This window comes from Meleagris gallopavo, chromosome 17, assembly GCF_000146605.3.
Source record: "Meleagris gallopavo isolate NT-WF06-2002-E0010 breed Aviagen turkey brand Nicholas breeding stock chromosome 17, Turkey_5.1, whole genome shotgun sequence".
Lineage (NCBI taxonomy): Eukaryota > Metazoa > Chordata > Aves > Galliformes > Phasianidae > Meleagris > Meleagris gallopavo.
Genome location: NC_015027.2, coordinates 12,457,448 through 12,481,674, shown reverse-complemented (window position 1 = coordinate 12,481,674; position 24,227 = coordinate 12,457,448). Strand labels below are relative to the sequence as shown.

The 24,227-nt window shown below is 39.2% G+C and overlaps 1 protein-coding gene across 2 annotated transcripts in view; it reads right to left on the bottom strand.

Annotated features, from left to right (window-relative positions):
• Nucleotides 1-667: 667 nt before the first annotated feature.
• Nucleotides 668-24,227, bottom strand: part of MED13L (mediator complex subunit 13L) — a 93,067-nt gene continuing 69,507 nt past the window's right edge. Inside the window, exons 19-30 of one of the 2 annotated variants that reach the window (XR_795516.2) lie at nt 22,459-22,903; nt 20,651-20,870; nt 18,617-18,805; nt 15,851-16,074; nt 15,231-15,373; nt 13,270-13,428; nt 12,031-12,207; nt 9,876-10,030; nt 6,876-7,037; nt 4,637-4,749; nt 3,077-3,479; nt 668-2,040 (exon numbers count right to left, since the gene is read on the bottom strand). Coding sequence is in view for 1 of the 2 variants with exons in the window: in XM_010720563.2 (XP_010718865.1) it covers nt 3,347-3,479; nt 4,637-4,749; nt 6,876-7,037; nt 9,876-10,030; nt 12,031-12,207; nt 13,270-13,428; nt 15,231-15,373; nt 15,851-16,074; nt 18,617-18,805; nt 20,651-20,870; nt 22,459-22,903 (2,120 nt within the window). In the remaining variant the exon portion in view is untranslated. Of the gene's footprint in view, nt 3,480-4,636; nt 4,750-6,875; nt 7,038-9,875; nt 10,031-12,030; nt 12,208-13,269; nt 13,429-15,230; nt 15,374-15,850; nt 16,075-18,616; nt 18,806-20,650; nt 20,871-22,458; nt 22,904-24,227 lie in introns of both variants that reach the window. The other variant, XM_010720563.2, reaches the window with a different exon arrangement.

The window sequence follows — 24,227 nt, the reverse complement described above, 5'->3', positions numbered from 1 at the left end:
TATTTTCTCATCTGGGGCTGCCTGCTCGTCACTTATCTTATTTGCACCCTATGACAGGGGGAGGTTACATGAGTTAGAGGTGCCACTGCTTCTCCTGTTTTGTCTGTAATTCCACCTTCTGCTCCTGTGACACTGGATTACCCAAAGCAACCCATCCCAGCTGGCCGGACTTACAGCTCTTCATCCCAACACTGACATCAGTGGCACCAGTTTTCTTCTACAACAGGCAAGATTGAAGCAAGGTTTTCAGCAGAAGCACAGTTCTATTTGGCATGGCATCAGTCTAAAAGCACTGCTGCACATGAACATGAGCCCCAGTGCAATGAAAAGACAACTGACGAAGCCATGGCTTATGGACATGCAGCCAACCTAGGAGTACAGACCAAGTGCTCAAAAGTAAACTAACACTAAGGGGTCTCTGAATGCATTTCAGTTCCATCACGAGGAACCCATACCTGGTAAAGCAAATCCCTCTGCACCAGCAGTGCTTTAACTTAGGAGCTACAGAAAATACTTACAAGAATGAAACTCCACAGTAGTTTCAGTAATTCAATAATTTATTCATCTAAAAAAGTGTGTAAAAGTATATAGCTCTCATCCACAAGGTATATATGAATGACATTTAAAATGGAGGTCTTTATTATTATTGTTTCTTTTTATCAAAGTCTTTTTTTTTTTAGTGTATTGTACCAGCGATATACTGTAGATTTAAAATGAACTTCACTTTTTTTTTTTGTTTTCTTTCAAATTGTCGGCTATATATAAAAGAAGCTCACTGCAAAATGCTCAGAGGAAAACAAACAAACAAACAAAAAAAAACCAAAAAAAAAAAAGAAAAAAGAAAGAAATTCAGAACTCCCCAGAAATGTACAGCTTTTACATTTAAAAAAGGTTCTGAAATATACATACAAGCATGCTGGACATTCCCCGCCCCCCTCCCTCTCCCTTTAGCTCAAACAACTGTAATAATAATTCTGATTTAGGCATGAATTTCCAAAGTTAGAAATAAAAAGAAAAATAAAATAACTTTCTTCACTCTGTAGGAAAGCCAGGGCTTGTACATTTCAGATTAATTCAGTAAAAAACTCACAAGTAAAATAATGCATATTTAAGGGAAATATTATACAGAACTTTTCACACTGAAGTACATAAGATTTTTCTTTAAAATCTATTGCCATTCATTTATTTTGCACAAAAACGTATAAATATGTCACCAGCTTCTCTTAACTTAAAAAAATTAAATAAAAGACACCAGATGAAAACTACTCCTTGCTGCCCTTTTGGATTTTCCATGTCTGCACAGAACCAGGTTTCTGGGGAAGAAATGCCCCTGGATAAAAACAGCCCATTTAAAAAGAACAAACTCAATCATAATCCAAAGTCCCGATGAATCCTGGGAACAAATAACTCCCAAATGGTAAAAGATTACAAATGTCTACTTTACATTTTTCCTCCCCAAGTTAAATTTTTTTTTTATACAAGTTTACAATCTTCATCTTTTTATGCTCTTCAAAAGGCCTTGAGAATTTTCTCTTCTGATTAAGAAAAAATAGTACTGCAATATTTTAAAGTCAATTTTACACTGTACACACATTAGATACAAATGGTTTGATATCAGATTTTTTTTTTTTTTTTTAAACCTTATACATTGCAAAGAGGATGCCCACACGGGAGGTTCGGTGCAGAGAACGACATCATCCATTTACAGGTTACTTCTCTGACTTCACCCTTCCATGACACAAGCGATACTTATATCATTTGCTTTAAACGTTTACATTATCTCAAGAAAAATACTTTTTAAAATCATAGAATTTCATTTTTTTTTTTTAATTTATTATATTTTTTTTTTTTCCCCACCAGAACATGAAAGTCTTTTGGAAGAACTTTTACAACGTGTCGGTTTTTCCCCCGCCGATAGATAGCTACGGGTCACAGCGCCTGATCAAAGTGCCCGACCCCTCGCACACAGCAGCCCGTGCCTGCTGCACACTGCAACAGCAAACATCAGAAAACGGAGCTTAAATATAAACCCCTCGGAGCCTGGAATGAAGGAGTCATAAAAATACTTCAATTAGCCATTGACCTTTCAAATGGCGACCATTTTACTCAACAAAGTAACTTTTCCACCGCAGCGGTAGAACTTCAAGTACTAATTTAATGATATAATTTTCTTTTAAAATTATTTCTTTGAAATAATATTCCTATAGTCAGAAAAAATACACCAGATTTGTAACTGATTTCGTGTAAACAAAAAGCACGTTTTCGGATATGTACATGGAGGAGTCTGCCCAGAATTACAGGGCGACCTGGGTTTCAGTAAATAGCTTTCTAGCATCACTAAATTTACTGGAAATATATTTCAATCATAGCTCTACAATAGATTAATTTACCACTTTCCATTCGCCCTTTAAAGGGCTTTAAAGTATTTTTCCTCCCTACCTCTCAGTTACTCTTCTTCTGTTAGGTAGTGTTATCCTTCATTAAATGCTGGCCTTTCCTTGCTTTAACCAGGCTAAATGCAGTGAGAATTCCTTAAAACACAAGTGTATCCCTATCAGGACATGCTCCCCTTCCCACGTGGGACTTTGATTGTTTTTAGCTTTTTGATTTCTAGGTCAGAAGAGCGAGAGGTATGTAGATAAATAACCCTATGTTGGAACGGAGCTGGGTTTTTAAGATATCCTACTGTTCCTGGTCCTTTATAATTTAATCCCTCCCCTCCCCAAACCTAAAAATAAAATAAATATCTCCAGACCATTCATATCTACATGGACAGGTAACAAATGCATGCATTCATCCCAATCCACTCTGACAGGAACTCCAGGTAGACTGAAAATTGCAATATTTATATGAGACTACGATGGTGTGCATTTTTTTTCCTGCCAAGTCCCAGTTAACGATGATCAAAGAACAAAGAACTTCTGGACAGCCCAAAGCGGTCAGTACACGATGGTTTCACTTGTGGGGCTGAAACTGCTTACAGTTGTTCAGCAGAGTTCCTAATCCAAAAAGATATTGTAGTCTTCCTTAAAAAAAAATAATAATAATCTTAAAAAAAAATAATAATCAGACTGACCAGTAGTTACTGGGCTGCCAAACTAACGCCGACTTGAGGTTACTCTGTGTTCACTGTTCTTGGATGTTCCCAGAATTGGACTGAAGCTGCCAGAGATGTTAATGGGTGTTTTACTTTTCAACACTGCAGAATTCACATGTGCTTTTGGAGGAACAGAAGCACAGCACAGGACTGGTCTGAAGAGAAGCAAAACTGTGATCTTTGCAGACTGTGGCACGTTTCTCAGGTTGAGGGGAGAATAAGCCAGAAGAACAAGTGCTTTTCTATCTCTTAAAGTATATTCATGATGGCATTGTACAATTGAGTGAGCACCACAAAGTGGACAGGAAGGCAGGAGCTGCGATCCTGAGTGGCAGGGTTACACGTAAGCCAGGACAGTGCATTATACTGCTCCAAAACGAACCTGTGGAAGAGAAATGAAGGGAAAATGAAACTGGAACTTTACCTCTCATTTTTTTCTGGAAGATTTGACTTAAACTTATCTCTGTTTTTCCTGGTGATGCATTGTGGAAGGGACTATATTAATGCCCGTAGGAAACCGAGCACAAAATGTGTGCAGGTAGGGGTGGGGTAAGTTTTGTTCTTAGTTTATTTGTACTTGACCCACAGTTTGATTCTAGGCCCTTTCCCATTAAACAGCAGAGATTACAGAATCTTCAGAGAAATTTACATTGGACTGAACCTCTGCTGTATTAAAAAATCTGATTCTTGGACATCTCTGAGGATGGAGGTTGCACAGACAGTTCCAGTGTTTGATTTAGAAATTTAGAAAAAAAAAACAAAACTATTTTTCCTTATGTCTGACTAGAATTTCCTATGTTTGAACTTGTGTTTGTTGCATCTCATTCTTTCCTTGTGCATCTCCAAAGCATCACCTTTTTATTTAAGAGGATGCAAATTCAGATCTAGAATATTACTAATACCACCAATGGTATTCAGTTAAGTAGGTTGTTTTTCATCTTTCCTACTGATATTCTCTGCTTGGTAGCAATGTACACATTTGTCCACTGGTATGTTTGACCTCATATTCTGTCTCATAAAAGTTTATTTTCAGTCCGACAGGTGACATAGAGGCTAATAGTCCTCTACTTATCTTCTGCACTAGGATAGACATACAGTGCTGTATTGATTCAGGAAGTGTCTCCTTTATACCCCACCTCCAAAGATAGTGAGTATCAGGAGAGTACCTCTACCTCCTTTGATAACTCAATTTGATTTGGTGAGTAAAAATAATTATTTACACAGGCCAGCTCAGACTGCCAGCTAAACCAAATCGTCTTTGGGAGGTAAACCAAGGTGCCCACCTTGTAAGGCAGAAATTATTCCTCTTCACTGCTTTGCAGAGTAGGATAGAAAAGTGATTAAGCAATCCTCAAAGACCTGTCCTTTTGTTGTGGTCTTGGGATCTGTGGTACATGTTGTTTTGTTTATTAAGTAATGCACGTGTAGGGCATAACAGAGATGTAAACTGTTGATAAGCCCAAAAAAAGTCCCTCTGAAATTTCATTCCTGAGTCCCCCATGAGCCAAGGAATGAAATGCAAAAGCAAGAAGGCGTTACCTCAAGACATCTGATGTAGTTTTAGAGTCAAGGGGGTGAGGAACTCGCTGAGAATTTCTGGCAGGTAGTAGTTCATCTGTCTGCGCTATGGAGATGTGATGATGTAACGAGGCCTGTGAAAGAAAAAAACAAACAAACAACAACAACAACAACAAAAAAAACAATTTAACTCTTCACATAGCAAATATATATGAAAATTCATAGTGAACAAATATATTCTGAACTGTCTCAGGACAGCCGGCAATTCTCTGCAGAACCCACCAGGACCAAATGTATTTTGAAGTTCCATACTGATGGATAAATGAATAAAATGACTTCAAAACTTTGAACAAAATGACTACTTTTTCTGGTTGGAATTAAGGATCTTTAAAAAGCATGCTGAATTCCACTCAGTCAGGGAAGGAGTGATGAAGGAAAACACCTGGAGTATGTCAGTGTTTCTTTTTGCATTTCAACAATACAGCATTCTAATTCTCCAAACTCTCCCATTTAGGAGACCCACCCCAGAGTTCCGGACCCATCACGGACTGAGATGCCCAACCAGATCACAGCACAGCCTTCCTCTTGTTCTCTGCTGCCGTGCTTTCTGAATAGCTCCTGTCTTTCTTTCTGGGGTGAGGTTTGTGCATTAGTTTACACAGGAGCAGAAGAGGGATTTCATATTGATCATGTGCCAGGGGTAGAGGCAACCATGTAAGCCTTTCAAGTGGGTAGCTCAAAACCTCGAGTTTGTGCTCCTCCAGTTATGGCATGCACCTCAGAGGTGGAATGCTTCAGCTCAAAAAGACTTAATCCAAATCAGACAGAGATGACTTAAATCTGTACTTCTCACATGCTGTGCAGGTGTCCTAACTGCAGCGCCATGCAGCACAAAGGAGACAGCACCAGCTGCTCTCTGAGCTGTTACAAGTTACTGCATGAATTCAGCCCCTTGCTTTTATTAAAAATTGTCCAAACCAAAACAGTACATTCCAAGTCAAATTAAACATTTAATTCAGCTTGGATCCAAGAAAGCAACTGCACTGGGTTAAGGGGGAAGGATGGTGACTCCTTCTCCCCAGTACAAAATTCTAGCACAGGCTTATTCATGGAGGAATTCATGGAGTTGCCTAGAGCTCTGCTGTGTTTTTAGAGCTGGAACCAAAACATAGTTTTTGTATTATTGACTCACTCACAAAGAAAGGTAGTTTTAAGTTTAGGATAAAACTTCATCTCTAGCTCCAAAAATACAGTGGCTTATTTTTCATGTCAGTTTGAGATCTCTACTCCACAGGTTTGGAGCAAAGCACATAATTTTGGGAAGTCACCATGAAAACGTGGGGAATTTGGTAGGTGATCTCATTTAACTGAGTACTGCAGCACTTTGCCAGTGGATGCTATACTGAACATAAAGCCCACCATACAAACTGCAACAATCATTCTCAAATCATCAGTGCTAAAATGGCTTTTTGGCATAAGAATTGAGAAATATTGAACAGCTTTATTCTGATAAATAGATATAGATGTATGAGAGAATTTAGCTAAGAGACTTCAAGAAATGCTTTGTATTTGTTAATTAAGCTGAGAATGGATAAAGAAAATGGTACTATCTTAATTAGCTTATATTTTGCTTGCTTGAGTATCCACATGACTCTACTCAAGGCAGATTTTTCACCTTTTTTCCAAGCTCACTAGCTGACATCCCAGTAAGAAACAGCATGTCACTCTACTGGGATGAATGAACGTGTAGCAGTTGAACCAGTTCAGCTCCTGCAAGCAATGCACCAGTACCTCTTGCAAGAAATAGCAACCTTCTAGATTGGCAAATACTACATACACTCTGACACCACAGACAACACCATGCAAATTCTACACCTAGGGGAACAAGATCAGACAGTAGATGCTCTGTCAGGAAGTGCTACTCTCTAACTTTTTAATCTCTGTATTATGTCTGGGTCATGGCAGAATAGGAGGTATGCCTCTCCTGTCTTGGGCTGACTGAAGTTTAGGAAATTAAAATTGGGAAAGACTGGATACAGCTTTGATGATTCTGTATTTAGCAGATGTCAAACTATTCAATTTTCAGGTAATAGAGAGTAAACGCTAATAGCCAGCTGTCTTCAGTGATTTTACATCTATTTTTTAGTTATTTCCAGTACTGTCAATAGAGGTAAACAAAGCTGTCATTTTCAAAGGAAACGTATAGAATCTAAATACAATTTTTCCTCCCCTTCCACCTAGAAAGATCAGCAGGACAGACCTTCAGGAAGAGAGGACACTGGTTTTGTGCCTGAGGACAGGATGACCAGAACCACTGTGGAAGATTCTCAGCTTTGGCAGTTGACACGAAGTATCCAAGAGCAAGAGGCTGCTGCTTCAGTTCTTCAGGGGCTTCTCTGGAAAGGAGACGTTCCCCTTGGCTCTGAAATAAGAATTAAAGGCACATTTGTTGCTTCACGTCATTACATCTCCCTCCAATAACTTTCATCTTGCTTACTAATCATCAGGTTCTGTCTTGGTATTAAGGAGCTGCACTCCAGTTATTTGTGAATCTTTGTGCTTTCCCTTCTCCCTTGCACTTGGGATCTCCAGACTGGTGTTGCAGGATCACCCAACAGCAAGTTGTGTTGAGCTCTGGGGAGCTGGCTGCTACAGAGCAACTCAGAGGTATTGGACAGAAGAAACTGTTTTATATTTGTATTACCAAGTAGAGACGAATTGGAGGAAAAAAAAAACAACTTTCCTATATGCATCATTTATTTATACACTATATTTTGTAGTATTAGTTACTCATATTCTTGCACAGAGACAAAACAGTTACTCAGAGACAGGAGCTAAGCAATTTTAAAAGGCTTTAATACCAATTTTATCAAACTTTGGGTTGCTGCCTATCAGGATATACATCTGTGGTCGTACTTCTGCAGTCTAAAACCAAGACAGATGAACTTCCATACCTGAGGCTGCTGAATATGAACACTTGAGTATGAACCTATTTACCTCTATAGAGAAAGAGATAAAGCCTTACGCATCATGAACTCCATTACCAAACCTACAAGGGGCTCCTTGGGCATCAGAAAAGGTGACTGCCGTTACACAATAAAGTACATCCCTAAAATCAACCTTTCTTATTTTGCTTTCATTTTTTATTTCATAGAGAGGGAGAAAAAAAAAAGCCTGTTATGTATTTTAGCTAGAAACATATCTCAGAAGAACTGAGGTGGCAGTCCATTTAATCCATACACATCTTTTAAGTCAATAGGTAAAGAAGATTTCACTGAACAGAAGCTGGCTTAATCACAAAGTCTTCCATGCTAGCCTTTCGAGCAGGTCCTTCTCCACCAGTAGTATCTTGCTCAGTAATCAGAGGAAGTTAAACAGTCCATAAAGCCCAGAGAAGGCTGCAGCTCACCTGGCTGTGGGCGGTTGGAAAGCGTAACAGCAGACCTTGAAACTGGCTGCTGAGCAGTCAGGGCTTACACTGTTAAAGTGCAGCAATCAATTATGGGTTACACGGACGAAGGCTCGACCTTCTCTGCCCCACGAGGTAATGATCACACACTGTTGCTTTTTTAAAACCAAAAATTACACGTCAATTACCAGGCACTTGTTAATGGTTAAACCCAATTACTCTGACGGGTTCATCTAGAAATGGCTCGTCCAAGTTTCTAAGTCCTTTGGTCATTAACCTTTCAGTGCTTTTCTTAAGGCACTTGGATGGAATTCCACTGAGAATAAGTTTTTTAAATGCATTCTTCTCTGTGTGGCAGAGAATAGAGATTACTGAACAAGCTAAATAATGCAATGAGTGCTGAGTTGTGATTTATGGTTGGAGGGTTTGGTACCAGAATTCAAAACTTTTAATTTGCTCACATACCAGGTTGGAGTAACCAGAGACAGAAATTAGTTAGCCTTTGAAAAGTGGATTGGTGCATTAACAGAAAGCAAGGTGGTTGTATACTGCGATCACAAAATACAGTACTGGCATTTTTGTGGCTGATGCAAAAGTGATCTTTCACTCACAATCCTCTATTAAGCTGACCACTGAAGCACTTTGGCAGGGATTACAAGGAAAACACAGGGAGGACTTTCACCTTCCAGGCAGTGAAACTGACATTCTGTAATCTTGAAAATCAGTCATCTTCATGGAGTGAGAATTCTTAGGATATTTAAATTTAGAAAAATGACTTTTTTTTTTTTTTAAACAGAAAGCATCATTAGGAACATCATCATTCACTGTCAAATATGTTAGCTGCATGTACACCTTTTTGTAATTCCTTCCATACCAGATGTATGATTTATCTTGATGAGACTGTTTTGAGCCACCAGTGACAGTCACAGATACAGATCCAGTTGCTTAAATTACTGCAGATCACTAAAAGAGAACTTCTAAATGCATGAAGTTTATCCATTTTTTCCAGAAAAGCCTATTTCTTTATTAAAATATTGTGTTACTTATAACAGAAGCAACATGCTGCTGTGAATGCTCTGCTTCTAGAGTAAAACTCCTCTGCAGGAAATTATGAAGCACCTTAAATTTCTCCATATTTTTTAATGGAAAACTGAAGAAGAACTAAGTCTCTTACACAGCTAAATGGCATGAGAAAGAGTTCCATCAAACTAAGGCTGATTCAAAAAGTACCTTGATTTACCAAAAACAATTTGCATTTTAAGTAATCATTGATGTTGGAACCAGCTTTATAAAAGCCACTTCAAACAAAAGTAACTTACAAACACGATGTGCTCTGGGCTAATTTTTACTAAGAAAACAACATTTGCATAAACATGCAGCACCTGTGAAGTTTAAACTGATAGTGTTTTATTAACAGGACAATTATCTCCCTTCTCCCTCCCCGAGAAATTCATGCCATCAGAGCTGGCGTGTCGTCTCCATGCCATAGACTTGTCACTTTGTGGCAGGGATATCCCATTCTCCAGAGAAAAATGGATGAATAGAAATTAATTTCATACAAAGGGATTAAATACAGCTTTGCCACAAGAAAGCAAAGCCTCCTCTCTTTCTCTCAGTTATCCTGTATGTAACAGTTAACTTTAAAGTTGGAGATGTAAATGGTCTTGGCAGAGCCATCTTTTACAGTAGTGTTTAGCCAGTCTCTCCAATTTCATCGTTAATTTCAGCTTAATTAATTTCATTAATTTTGACCAAACAATGCTTGAAAATTGACAGTGGAAAAATAGATTTTGTTGGAGGGTTTGTATCTTTCTGTTTTATTTTAAGTAGCTAGAAGTGCCCCAGCCTTACCCTACTGTGTTGGTAGTGAGATCCCACTCCAATGCCAGATGGGGATCCAGGGGAAGGAACTGGGGAAGAATTTGGTGAAGAGTGAAGGTTCCCTGTTATTAAAATTCTGATGTCATTGTCCATGTCATCTGGGAACGGGAGGTCAAACATATCATCTGGAAAGGAAAGAAAGAAAAAAATCAATTTCAATCTGCTGTGTCCATTTCTATCACAATACTGTTGTAATTTATGGTCATTTCTTTTTTTTTTTTTTTAATAGACTCTTGAGACAGATGAAAGCAGTGATAAACATTTTACTATTTTACTGTTGAATCCTTCCTCGTACCTCTGATTGCAACCACAAAGGCTTGGAAGCAGAAGCTGGCTGACATCTATTAAAATCACGTATTTTACCGACAGTCAGAGAGTGAACAAAGTGAAAAAAATTATGCCAATCTAACAAAAATCCAAACTGAGCTTTGTAACAGACAAAATGACACCTCTGCAGTTGCTCACAGAAATCCATCCTGCTCCACGTTCACATGCAATGTACTTTCATGATCATTTCAAATTTCCTACAATTCAGCTTTTAACATTTTGCTTTCATCTCAGAAATTAAATGCGGTTTTATCATCATAGCTTGCTATTTTAATTTGCCTTATGTTAATTTGTGGGAAGGCAGTAAAGATACACAGAAAATGTGTTTGCATTCTGTGAGAAGTACATTCCATTGCTCAGTCATTTGGAACACAAGTTATGATAATATGGGTAATTTACATGACGTGGGGAACACAGAGCAGAAAACTACAAACATCACAGTATAGTTTAAATGTTTTTTTCCTCATCCAGATTTTTTCAGCAAAGATGTTTAAACAGTAATAATGACATCTGAAGTACCTTTTGGGGGGACAGGAAGGGACACTGGGAGCTGTCTGAATTAGAATTGCATCCAGATTTATAGTAAAATGCAGGGACCTTAAATACGAGTAGTACATTTCTACATAATTTAAGAAGTGCCATACAATAAATAATTTCTCTTGAAAAAGAATTTGCTTGACATGAAAATGGAAAGGAATGTGTGTCTTGAATTAATTTATTTCAACCTGAAGCCCTAGTGCTGCAACAGGCAGGTGGTTGTTTTTCTTCATCTTCTGAAGAGAAAGACTGGATTTCAAAAGCAATGAATTAACTCAGTTTATTAACTTCTGTCCTACAACCTCACTGAACAAAACAGAACTAATGTCATGCTCTGCTTAGCCTCCAAAACAGAAATGAGACGCCTAATAGCATAGGAAGCAGTTTAATCATTAAATAGAACAGAGTTAAGAAAATTAAATTTAACACCATTTTGGAAAACGCCAGTTCTTGTACCTGATTCTAATTAGCATCTGAAGCACTAAAGGGCAGGTTAATGCAGGTTAAATATTCCTCAGCACAGCATTCAGTCAGGATTCTGGGGCTTTGAAAGGACAGCTGCTTAAGTATTAAGAGGGGTAACTTCCCTTCTTTGAGGCCCACTGAAATTCCAGGAGGAAGAGATCAAAGCAGATTCTTTCATTAAAAATAGTGTGCCTTTCTACCCCTCTCTACTGTAACTTGCCTCAGTGAAACGTCTTTATTCTAAATGACTAGTAAGTTTAAATTATTTTACAATCATTTTTAAAAACCTATGGCAAAACAGTTAGGAAAATACTTATTATGAAGTATTAATTAATGAGTCTTGGAGATACAGATAAGTATGCTTAAAAATCCACACTGCTAATAATAGAGATCTCACAGTTTGGTTGGTCTATTTTGCATACTTTTACAGGAAGATAAAAATTCTAAAACACCTTCTCTCCTCACGAGCTTTCCACACTATAGACCATGAAGCAAACAACTGCTGTAGATCAACTTGGCCTGACTGAGTCACAAGTTAATCACAATGACAAGAAAAAGCATTTTGTAGTGTGTGCCATTTTGTGTATTGATTGGCCAATACTGCTTTTGGAATAAACCAGTAGGATTCTCTGAACACACAACTCATAAAAACACAGTATACTGTTCTTTATCAAGTAGGCATTGTTTGTGCTCTTTACACTAAATTAGAGTGGTATGGGGTCCATTCAGATCTTACTGCTCATGGGAACAGCTCTGCTTGTGTTCTGAAGAGGACACCAGACACATGCTGACTTACCATTAGTTGGGCTGAACCCATCCTCATTGGGGTAATTTGCTGGTGCTACCTGGATAGTAGCAGAGGTTGGGAAAACCAGGATGTGTGTACAGGAGGCATCCTGAGGGGTATTCAGCTGAGATGACTGCAGGTTCAGTGCAGTACTTCGTCCAAACACTGATCCCATAGTGACAGCATCTTCCAGAAAACAAGCAATGGCAGAGGTATTAATTTGCATCATCTTCAAAATATGCTCTTAATGTCCAATTAAATTTCTAAGAATCGAATCTTGATTTGCATGCTAATAAAAATGTTTAAAGGTTCTTATCTTAAAAAGAATAAATTACCAGAAAAGCCTGAAATTAAGATCACAAGTCATATAGATAACATTTAGCTATGTGAATTCCCATACACTACCCCACCTTTCCTTTCAATTTTGCTGCCCCTTAATCAAAGACTAGCTTGTTAAATGAGCAAGGCAAATTTATTTTGGACAGGCACATCTATAGAACTCCAAATTATGCAAGACACCCCACTTTGGTTGGCATTGAAAGAGACACAACTTGCAATCTACTTTCTCACGTTACAAAACCTCTGTTTTGAAAGTTATTCAACTTGGTATTTTTCAAGCTCATTTAAGCTTTTCAAGCTTTCTGTTCCACATAGTAAACTTTTCTACATAAACTAAAAACCAGAGTAGTTTGTAAGGATATCTCAAAATATATACAAAAAGTAGGTGCTTAAGGAGTACAAAAAATAAGTAAAAGGGAAAAAATGCAGCACGGAAGGGCCTCAAACTTCAAAGCCTTTCAACCGAAGCCTATAGATAGATGCCTACAGAAGAACTATCTAAAAACATTCTTAAGTGTAAGAAATGTCAAGCAGGTTTATTCTTACTCCTACTTCCCTAGCTTCCAACTCTTTCATATGATAGACTGTAACAGTGTCTGCATTCCTCCTTGCAAAATGGTTTCTACAACACTACATTTCAGCTAATGAGAACTGAGTGATTTGGAAACATAACCTCCCCAAGGAAAAGGTCATCAGATTACCAGTGGCACAAAGTAATCTCTTCTCCTAGGAGTTAAGGCACCAGACAACGTAACCCTTCCTGATATTTTGGGAATTCTGCTGGCTCAGCTGATGTTCTACCACATTCAGCCATGCAAGTCTTGTTGGGCTCAAAAGTCTCCCCGAATTGACATGCTTCTTATGTGCTAAGTAAGATGAAAGAAGTTAAAACAGCTGGATAAAATTCACCTGGCATGACGACAAATGACCCCTGTGGCTCCATGGCAACTAAGCAGGCACTGAGGATAGAAGGAGAGTCTGCTGATGAGATGCCACACATGCGGCACACCTCCTTCAGCTGTTTGCTGATTGTCTGCAGGGAACATTCCCCAAGGAGGATACTCCAGTCTGAAATGAAGCAAATTTAGACAGAACTGATCAACTGATTTCTAAAAATCCAGAACTTGCTTGCATAATGTTTCTTTTTTTCAGCGTTTTTATCTACACGGAAATCTTTTTAGGAGCTGCATTCATTCTTTTTTGAAAAAGAACATCTGTTCTCATCTGGCATGCTGCATAATCATAACACCTGAAATGTAAGCAACTAGGTATGAATTCACACACTCAACACAAAAGGAATTTTGTTAAGCCTTGTAATGAATAAAATATGCTAAACAAAACAAAGTGAAAGCTTTGTTAGAAATCTTTCAATACTATGGATATATCTTTAAGAAACTACATTTAGTCACTGAACTGACTTTCAGAAAACAAGAGGAAGAGAGTTGCTCACTGAACACTGAGTTTGTGACCTACTTTCAGCCCACTTACCTCCCATGTATATGAGGGACAACAAATTCCCTTAACAGGGAAGGCAACATCCCTTCTTCCCTACACATACTGGATGGGAGAAGGCATTGAATTGGTGCTTCTTGCCCCTGGAGTAACTCTCTGTGCTTTTAGACTGAATTGTTATTTACTGTGCACTGTTTTTCTACTTTTTTCTCGTCTTATGAAATACAGAATCCCTTACAATAAGCTAAGGAGAGGAATTCACATCACGTTCATTTATTACGATAAAAGGATATTCACTCATAAGTGTCCGTGTTTGCCTGCCTCGTTTCTCTTAATGTTTGAACTAAGGAGATGAGTGAAGATGCAGAGCACCTTCTCAGAATCGCATTTTTTGGCCAATCAGCCAAGAGCTGATTAGTGAGAGGAATCACTGCTGACATGAAGCAAGGCACTTCCTCCCTTGCTGCATTAAGGGAGCTGAACCTAAAGCACTCCAGAGGTTTCTGTTCCATCTGAGCTGTTAGGAATGCTAAATCTTGGGAACTCTTTGCAGACTGCAGGGAGCCCTGTTAATGCCCATCATCACTTAGTTTTGTATACCACAAAAAAAAAGATTGTTTTTTATTCATTAACCTCATTTGCAAGTATTTCTGTTTGAAGGTGAAGAATCACAACTGAATCCTGTTTCTGTGACAGGGCAACTATTGCTAGGCTGTGGTTGGATCGATGATCTTTAAGGTCTTTTCCAACCTAAGCAATTCTATGATTCTGTGAAATCTTTTCCTAACAAGACCAAACCCACTGCTGGCTTCCACTTGGAAATATCCTCTGCAAATGTTAGTTAGCACTCTACAACTTCCTGAAGGGAGGGAGGTTGTAATGAGGGGTTTGGCCTCTTCTCCCAGGCAACAAGCAGGACCCGAGGAAATGGCTGCGAGTTGTACCAGAGATTGAGGTTAGACATAAGGAAGAACTTTTTCTTTCAGAGAGCGGTCAGGCACTGGAATGGCTGCCCAGGGAGGCGGTGGAGTGTCTGTCCCTGGCAGTGTTCAAGAGGCACCTGGATGAGGAGCTGTGAGATCTGGTTTAGTGCTTGTAATAGCAATGGTGATGGAAGGACGGTTGGACTAGATGATCTTGCAGGTCGTTTCCAACCTTGTGATTCTATGATTCTATTCTATGATTCTATGTTGATCTACACAACATCTACAAGATGTGTGAGAGTAGCATCAGGCCCAGTGTATAAACATGGAGAGATTGCAGCAAATGCTTATAAAAAGCACTACAAAAATCCAGTGCCAGGATTGGATTATCAATCTAAATTTCCCAGCTTTAAAGGTTGGTGATCAACTCTGTAAATCACCCTGCTTTGCAAAACAACCAAGACCACTGGCAGTGAGAGTGCTGGCATCACAGACCTTTTAGCTCCCCATGGCCGAGGCGGCCGAGCCGTCCTATGACAACTCTCCAAGGCAGTGATGTCATCTGTACAATACCAATACACCATTCCCACAGCTTCTGCAGACCGATTTTACGTGCAGACAACTTGCTCCTCCTTGACCTGTAGAATAACAGAGAAAAAAACAATATGAGTTACAGAGAATCAAAGATAACATTCAGATTTCTACTGTACACAGTTATGTCACTGCTTAACATCTGTAGGAGTTCTTGCAGCTCTGTAGAGTGCCTACCTTACCTTCCTCATATGAAGCAGAAAATCTGTCTGCTTCCAGTACTGGTATTGCAATGGCAGTGAGAGGTGTCAATATGCTGAGCAACGTACAAATTGTTCTTGAAGGTAAGATTTGAAGGTAGCATTTGTGAAACAGGTGTAATACAGCAACAACTTCTCTCTCTCTGGTCTGTACGTTTATACTATAAAATGTCAATTTAAACGTGATCACTGCTAACATTACCATGATCACAACAGGAAATACCACTAGAATGGGATGTGCAAGAAAGAAACGCAGTGAGGGATGATGGTGAGGTTTGATAACTACAGAACTAGATTTAATGCAAAAAAAATCAAGGTTTCTACCTGTTTGGTAAATCAATATTAACTATGCAGGTTTCCAGCAATTCACCATGAAGATCTGTGCAGGATGCCAGAAGCCAGCGCTGATCATGAGACAAACAATAGCCAACAAAAAGCACGTTGTATTTCTGACTGGCCTCTCCAAATGTTTCTCCCAGCTCTGTCTGTTTGTCCTTGATGGGTGCCAGTATGAAAGGAGGTGAGTATAGCTGGATTGGGCTGGGCCTCTGCAATAAAGTCATCATCACAATCAGCAGATAAATAACTATTTTGTGCAAGAAGCATACAACACAGATTGGCAGCAAGTACAGAAATATGAGTTTGAAACAATGGATAGGTTGATGACATTCGTAGTCAAAAGAGATTCTGGAAAAAGGGGCGATGTAGACAAATCATTCCTGCTAGTTAAGACTGATGTAATTCAAAACTTGCTTATCTAAGGATTTCTTTTTATACATAGGGAAACTATGGAATGAAGCAGCCTTTGCACAAGCTGCTATCAATCTCCAAGGCAAGGAGGACCTGAAACCTGTACTTCTACATATTATTTGCTAAAATTGATGGCATCTTCTCACTTTTGTCCATTCACATACTAACTGCAGAACTACGGATGCAATTTGATGTGAGGTATTATGGAGTTAAAAACAGTAAAGGCAGAGCTCAAACTATTTCTTTCTATCTGGGCATTAGGTATATCATACATGAACGTTAGGCATGATGTCTGAAATTCACTAAGTCTCTTTTATCTCAGTTTCCTTTCAGAAATACTTTGGTCTTTGATACAGCTGAACATTGGCCTGCTAATTAATCAGATCCTCTGTATGCATTACACTGCTTATCTTTAAGAAATAAGCCACCAGCAGCCCCTCAGAAAACTAACCTGTAGGAGTCTGTAAGAAATCAAGGCCATTTCATAATGTTTAATGATAAGAGGAAGCAAATTAGTATTGTAAATAATACCACATACAGTTCTCCTACTGAGCCTGATAGCAGTAAATCATTAAATCTTCCTTTTTTTCATCTAATCATAGAAGGCTTAGACTAAAAGGGACCTCCTGCTCAAAGCAGGGACAATTAGATAAGGTTACCCAGGGCTCTGGCCAGGCAAATTGCCTGAGCAACCTGTTCCAGTGTTGGATCACCACTGCAAGGACTGAGCATTTTAGGGTTAGGGTTTTTATTTGAACTGAATTTCCTGTATTTCAGTTTGTGCTGCCACTTCAGCCCCCTCAGCCTCTCCTCAGATGTCAGATGCTCCAGTCCTTTCATCATCTCTGTGGCCCTTTGCTGGATTGGCTTCAGACCCAGTACTACAGGTGTGGTCCCAGCAGTACTGAGGAGAGGGAATAACCACCTCCCTGACTCAGCTGCCAGCACCCTTGCTAATGCAGCACGGGGTGCTGCTGGCTTGCTTTGCTGTAAGGGCACATTGCTGGCTTACGTTCAGCTTAAATAAATGGGGCCCCAGGTCATCTTCTGCACAGTTGCTTTCCAGATGCTGGGCCCTGAACCTGTCTTTGCTTTACAACACCACTTTGCTTTACAACACCATGGGCCTGACAAGACATAATTAACAATTTAGAAATAGCCAGGGCATTTTCCTAAATTTTCAGGCAAAGTTTGGCAGTTTGGAGTGCAGATGGAGAGCAAACGCATGGAAAATGGAGAGAGGAGACATCTCATAATGATGCTAAATGCAAGCAGCTGCTCACGAAAACATTTACCGTCCTATTCCTCTGGCTTTTTTTCTGAAGAGACCTTCAGAAATTTAAATATGAAATACAAAATGCAAAGTGCCAGGTAGTCAGCTCATAAAAATAAAGTTTACGCAGTTTTCCTGGACACATTGTGGGGTATCATTTCTGCTTATGTCATTTTGTAGAAGTGTACCTTGGCAACAGCACAGGAGCATTCATTAAAGGGAGGGAGACACTTTCAGGGCTCTTGCAAGTTTATTGCCCTTTCCCTTACACACTGATGTCTGACCACTGCAATTTGCTGCAAAATTCATCCTGTGGAACAGGCATCCTTTCGATGGCAGAATGAGGTCAGAGTGCAAAGAGGATACGCCTGGGGTGCTGCTGCTTTCAGACATCTCCACTGACTGCTTCTGGCTTCATATCAGTAATGAAACATACTCATATTTTGGTTTTATGATTATTTTGAAACTAGGTTTTTAAACTCTAAGAAGCACATCTTGACCCCAAGGTAAGTGCTTAAGTGTTGTGCTGGCTCATTAAATTAGATGAATCAGTTATTGTTATCTTTCGAAGAATGAGAAATATTCACAGAAAGTAGGATGGGTTATTATCCTTTTGAAATCCCTGATATCCCACAAACAGGGCTTGAATATTTACAGTTAAAAAAAGCAGATGAAAGATAAGCCCACTGAAGTAGGGGGATTTCTCCATTACATTAGAGAATTAGTACAATATACATAATAATGCACAGCAAATTATTTCATATATATGCATACATATACAAATGATAGATATAAATACTTTCTTGTAGGTCTAATACAGACAAAAATTACAAAATATCTCAGAATCCCAAAGAACATATATTTTCTCTTTCTTTACTCAAAGTTACACTTCAACCTCTTTAATTCAAAACCTTAAGCTTGACATTTTTTGAAAGCAAATAGTCTGGGATTTCTTACTAATTTCTATTTAGCATTATCTTACCTTTTCCCTTTGAAAAAATACTTTTTTCTTGTTAAGTGGTTACAATTTATTAGCAAGCTTTTATTCTCTTGACACTAATACTGACCTCTGGATTTTTGAGGGTCATCTCGATGCTGGCAGCTGGCCCAAAGCCTGTGAGAGACTTGATATGAATCTGTGTGGGCAATGGCCTCCTGCATTGGCAGTACACTGAAAATGCCAAAGACTTCAAGTGCTGAATGTAGAAAACCTGTTCGTCCTTCATTGTCTGCAGCATGTACTGGCAAGGCACAATCTATGTAATCCATATAAACAATAAATAAAACATGATTAAACGTCTTCAAAGAGCTGTTCATTAATACCAACCTCACCCAGACTAACACATCCATCAGTCCATGATACTTTATATCCATGATCATTTATTTTCATTATTGTGCCAGTTGTTTCTCACCAGGGCTGCCACCTTTTTGGAGGAATGATGGCACCAGTCACTGGCTGTGTTCTGCCATGCAGAGGTGCTGTTTCCATTACAGTGATATATTTTAAGGTTGTGAAATTTTAGCTAAGAACCAAGATTTGTTTGCTGTTCATACGTGGAACAGCACTACAGTATTGTTACTACCGTAGAGAGCAGAACTTAAATTACAAGGTTTTCTGTGGTTTGAGAACCTTTTAGTAGCTGGGTTTTCCAACACTGTGAATTATAATACATATGTATACATAATTTGTTTTGGTACATTTTGAAAGAAATTTTGAAACAGCATGCAGCTCTTGTTCATTGCTGGTGAAAATGCAAAGCTAATGGCAGTGGCTGTGTTGAAAATGAGTGTTTTGCAGCTGAGAATGTGCTGAATCAAATAGCATTACTGTGCTCTTTGTATCTTCTGTAGTTTCCATAGAAATAAGTAAGAGGCATTACTTTTGGAGCGATCTAAGTACATGCCATGTACAGCTGTGAGAATATTGGGCTGGTGAATACATCCCCTAGTAAAAATTGCCTACTGTTTTGACTTCAGATTTGTAAAATGCCACATATTTTGGGAAACAAACAGTAAGTGCCCAGGCAATGAACAGCACGTATCAGGAGTCTGCAATTCATCAGTTGTCCTACACAGACTATGATACAACTTCAGATGCAGGTTACATATTCTTGTTTTTTTCGGTTATTGCAGTGTCAATAGCTATCAGTATTTTTAGCATCTTCATCTCTGTATCAATTAAATTGCCAAAAGACTGCCACAACTTGCAATTGTGACTGATTTTCAGTTCATCCCCACACACAAAGTGTTTTGGTGACAGTTTCCCCTCATCCCAACCAAAACAGTCAAAAATGACAAATATCTGCCCAATATTATGCCCAATTTGAGATGCTCCTGATTCATCCTTTCATTAAAATGAAATATTTTTAAGGCAAGTTGAGCATAAGTGAAAAAGGCATTCAAAAACTCTTCACATGCTGCTTCTTGCATGTGCAGCAACACGCATGCACAGCTCATAATTTCTAGCTTCCCATTCTCCTCTGCAGTTATTTAGGCTGAACTTCTAGCCGTGAAAAAAGAGGCATGGCAAAATGTAGCCAGTCTGGGCAATAGGCCAAGCTCTGTTTCTGACTACACAAATTCAATTCTTGAGTAATTCCATAGTAAGTAATTATTATTATACGCCAAGTTACATGGTAAATTATTTTTAAGAAGCAGATAATAACAATACTACAGTTAAATTATGCATTAAATATCTGGTTGCACATACCTCTTTTGGATTAAACAATATAATTCAGAGTGAATATAAGAAGCAAACAATTTAACATGCAAAGAAATTAGAGGAGAAGATGGACTTTTTTCCCTTGGCAATGGCTACTCAAGTTGCAAGTTAAATAACAGACATCCCTCTTCAGAAAGCATCTACTGCATGTGATTGCTGGAGCCACGCAACACATTTGTTGCAGGGATACAGTGGCTGCTTTAAATTATCTCATCATCAAAACAAGTACAAGCTTTGTGCTTCTAACTATGTAATTTGTAACTAGTTCTGAGATTTTATACATTATCTTGCATTTTGTCTCCTTCAGTACAACAAAAATAAAAATATGCTGTGGTAGAATGACTCCCACATACGAAGATGCAGAATGAGGTAGAATTACCTGGAGAATGAAAGAATTCCTCATATTCTCAGGCAAGTTATCCAGCATTTCTGTGTAGCATCTCATCAAACTCAATAGCCAAAAGTTGGTTGAGGCCGATTCCTCATCGGCGGTGTAGGTAAAAGGATCCACCATGTAGATGACAACTGCTGGAGGATAGGCATTGCTGTCTGCAGACTCCGGTTCAGTGGGAATCCCTATTCTCTCTCTCTCTGTAACACTAGAGATATGTGTGTTGTTACATTCAAAGGTATATTAGAGTTGTTAAGTATGGTTTTTGGAGTAAAAGCTTGTGAGGTGGAAGCAGGGGAATAGTAAGTGATTCTTGTGTTCAGAAACAAAACTAAAAACAACAACAGTGATTGAGGAAGGATGGCTTTTACTCACAGACACTTCATTCAAAGCACTCTTTGGAAATGATACATTAAAGACACCATGAATTCTAATACAAAATCATTTAATGCAATTAGTATAGGTTAGGTCTGAGGAATATGGAAAAGCTAAGTATTAAGTCAGATAAGTGAGTTATCTTACGTTTGTGCTTGCCTCGGTTTTGGTGCTGGTTTGGGGTTTTCTTTTGTGAGAGAAGGAATTGAGAACTGAGCACCAAAGAAATATTCATGGAGACTGAAGTCCTCTAATTAGTTACAGAAAAGGTTCCCTTGGCAATGGAGGGAGCAACTGAACGTTTTTAACTTTGTAAAATATTCCTCCATGCCTCAACCATGACGGGGAGGCTCAACATCTGTAACTGATAAAAGCAGCTCAGACTCATTCTGTCAGAAACCCCACTGCAATTGATAGAGGTATTTTGCATAGATCCAGTGAACAGATGTCTTAAGAATAACCCAAACTAGTACAGGATGTGGGCTTTTCACTTAAGATACAGGAACTCCACAACATTCATCATAACTATTAGTAATATGCATTATTACTTGCGTAATGAAAAACATGTTCACTCAGGAAGTCACATAAGACGTTAAAAAACATTTTTCCTGATTTTTATGTTTGATGGATGACTATAATAAGGTCCTCATTTTCAAGTAACAGGAATACAACCCTTCTTTCAGATGGGTTTCGCAATGTATCTGCACATAAAGCACTTGCAATACAAGATATTTAGGGAAAAAAACAACACTACGGATCTTGTTTTGTTTCTGTTAATATTATAGGCACGATAGAGTTGCCCATCTAAGAGGTGTTAGGTGCCACATGAGATATCCTGCAATACCAGACAGTAGAGAGATGGAGCTAGCAGAAACAGCACAGAACTTAAGGCACCTTGTGTTTCTCTTGAAGTACAAACACAGTCCAGGTGGGGTACCCTAGGGCATCTCAAACAGAACCACAGGAGCCATTTTCACGTAGCTGACTCAAGCTTCATTTCTTATATCAAAAAAGGAAGTTTATTTTTTCCGACTTCTCTCATCAGTAACAAGGGTAGATTAGGTTGGGTACAAGGAAAAAGCCCTTTACAGTGAGGGTGGTGAGGCGCTGGCACAGGGAGGCGGTGGATGCCCCGTTCCTGCAGACACCCAAGGTCAGGCTGGACAGGGCTCTGAGCACCAGATTGATCTGTAGGTGTTCCTGTTCACTTCAGGGGAGTTGGACTGGAAGTCCCTTCCAACCCTAAAGATACTATGGTGCTATGACTAGAAATGAATAAAAAGAGCCCTGTTTCATTTACATCTGGACAGCAGTACTGCACGCATCCAAGGCTCTTTCAAGGACTTAGATAAAGATTATGAGATGTATAAAAGCAGGAAAACATTGGTTTTATTTGTATTTTGAGTAATTTGAGCACTTACCCTTCCTGTCCTTCTTGTTGCTGCTGTGATAAGCTTTGACCTGCTTCCGTGTCTCCTCCAGGACCCGTGCTTCCTTGTGAGCGATCTGCTGCACTTCCCCCAGTGCTGGTGTTTTGCCCTGAACCAATGTTCCCACTGAACCCTGGGGTGGGGGTAGCGCTCATCTGGTTAACGCCGGGTGTTGCAGAAGATGCTGACAGCTGTGGCACAGAGGATCCAGAGGACGAACTACTTCCTGCAGGAAGACTAGTGGTCCCACTGTTGGGTGTGGAGTTAAAAGAACTGCCTGTCGGTGGTGCCCCAGAAGTGGAAAGACACGTTGAGTTTGAGGGTACAGGTCCAGTGCTCCCAGGTATTGTCTGCGTCTGGCTTGCAGGCGCTGGGGTTTGGTACTTCGGTGGTAGCAACAGGCTGCTGTCAAGCTGCAGAGTGGCTAAGTAAGGTGCTGAAATGGCATATAAAAAGGAAAGGAGATTAGTGACAGTCTTAGATAAAAGTGAGCTGGATTAACCATAAACTCATACAACTTCTTCTATGTCTTTAGAGTATTCTAAGAATGTACAAAAGCTAAGTGAATATAATCTCCATTATAAATATTTAGCTTGGAGTCCATTCTTCAGAGTTTCAGTTCAACTGATGTGAATCAGATGTCTGCAGAGGCAGGACTGACTTTGCAAAGCTTTGTGGATCAAAGTTGGTACTGACATGTTATTACCTCCGGTTTGACTACGTTAGGATAACACCCTTACTTGGTGTTTGGCTCTGCCATCTATTACAGGTTATTTTCATCAGACTGAAGATCTAAAAGCTACAATACTTGAGCAACAATAACATCAAATTTTAATGTAGTGATTTCTGCTCTTGAGCATCAGAAAAAGATGTCACAGTGATCACTTCAAAACGCTGTGCACATCCTGTATGTGTCTACATGTAAGCCTCGAGTTCTTATGTTAAGGAGTAACTTCTCCCTCTCAGCTTTGTGGTAAATTAAAACTAAAAGCAGAATGGATATAGAAACTTGATTATTTGAGATAAACAAGCCCTATCATGCTCTGCCAAACTTTCCTCAAAGGATGGGATGAGGCAATCAGCAGTCTGTGGAACTGAGCAGATAATTCTCATCTCCGTATGCTTTCACAAACTTCCTTTTTCCAACACCAGGTCACCAGTGCTCTCAGTAAGCAGACTTAAGCACAGTCAGTCCTTTCCCAGAACGAAGGGAGTAAGAGCTGTTCAAGAAACCATTCACAATTCCAGCTTTTTAAAACAAAAGGTGGTTTGAGCATTTCAGCTCAAGTTTAGATGTATGTGCCTGGTGCACTATGATCACTGCCTATCTTCTACCCAGCACTGTCTCAGCAGAACTATTGCCAGCAACACCTTGGACTGGGTCCCTGTCTCAGGCTAAGATCTTATTTCTCAGTCAAGTATACCATACGTGTTACACTGCCTTCTGGAATGGAAGAAGACAAAAACTGGGAGCAACACAGATGTTAGATGAAGCCAGGGACTGCTCAGCCAGGACCTGTTTTCTGATAACCCAGCAAACTTCTACATTCTTTCTACTTCATTCCACAATCTGTCACCCAAAAGCACGTTTGATATTATGTTATAAAAGCACAACCAGAACAGGTAGCCATAAAACACCTCTTTTTTAGTCTTTTAGAATGTACCAGTACGTTTCAGGAAGGAAATAAGCCTACATGTGGTCCAGAGGAGACAATGCCTTCTCACAAAGCTGTTCAAAGTATCTCACTTATAAAGGATGC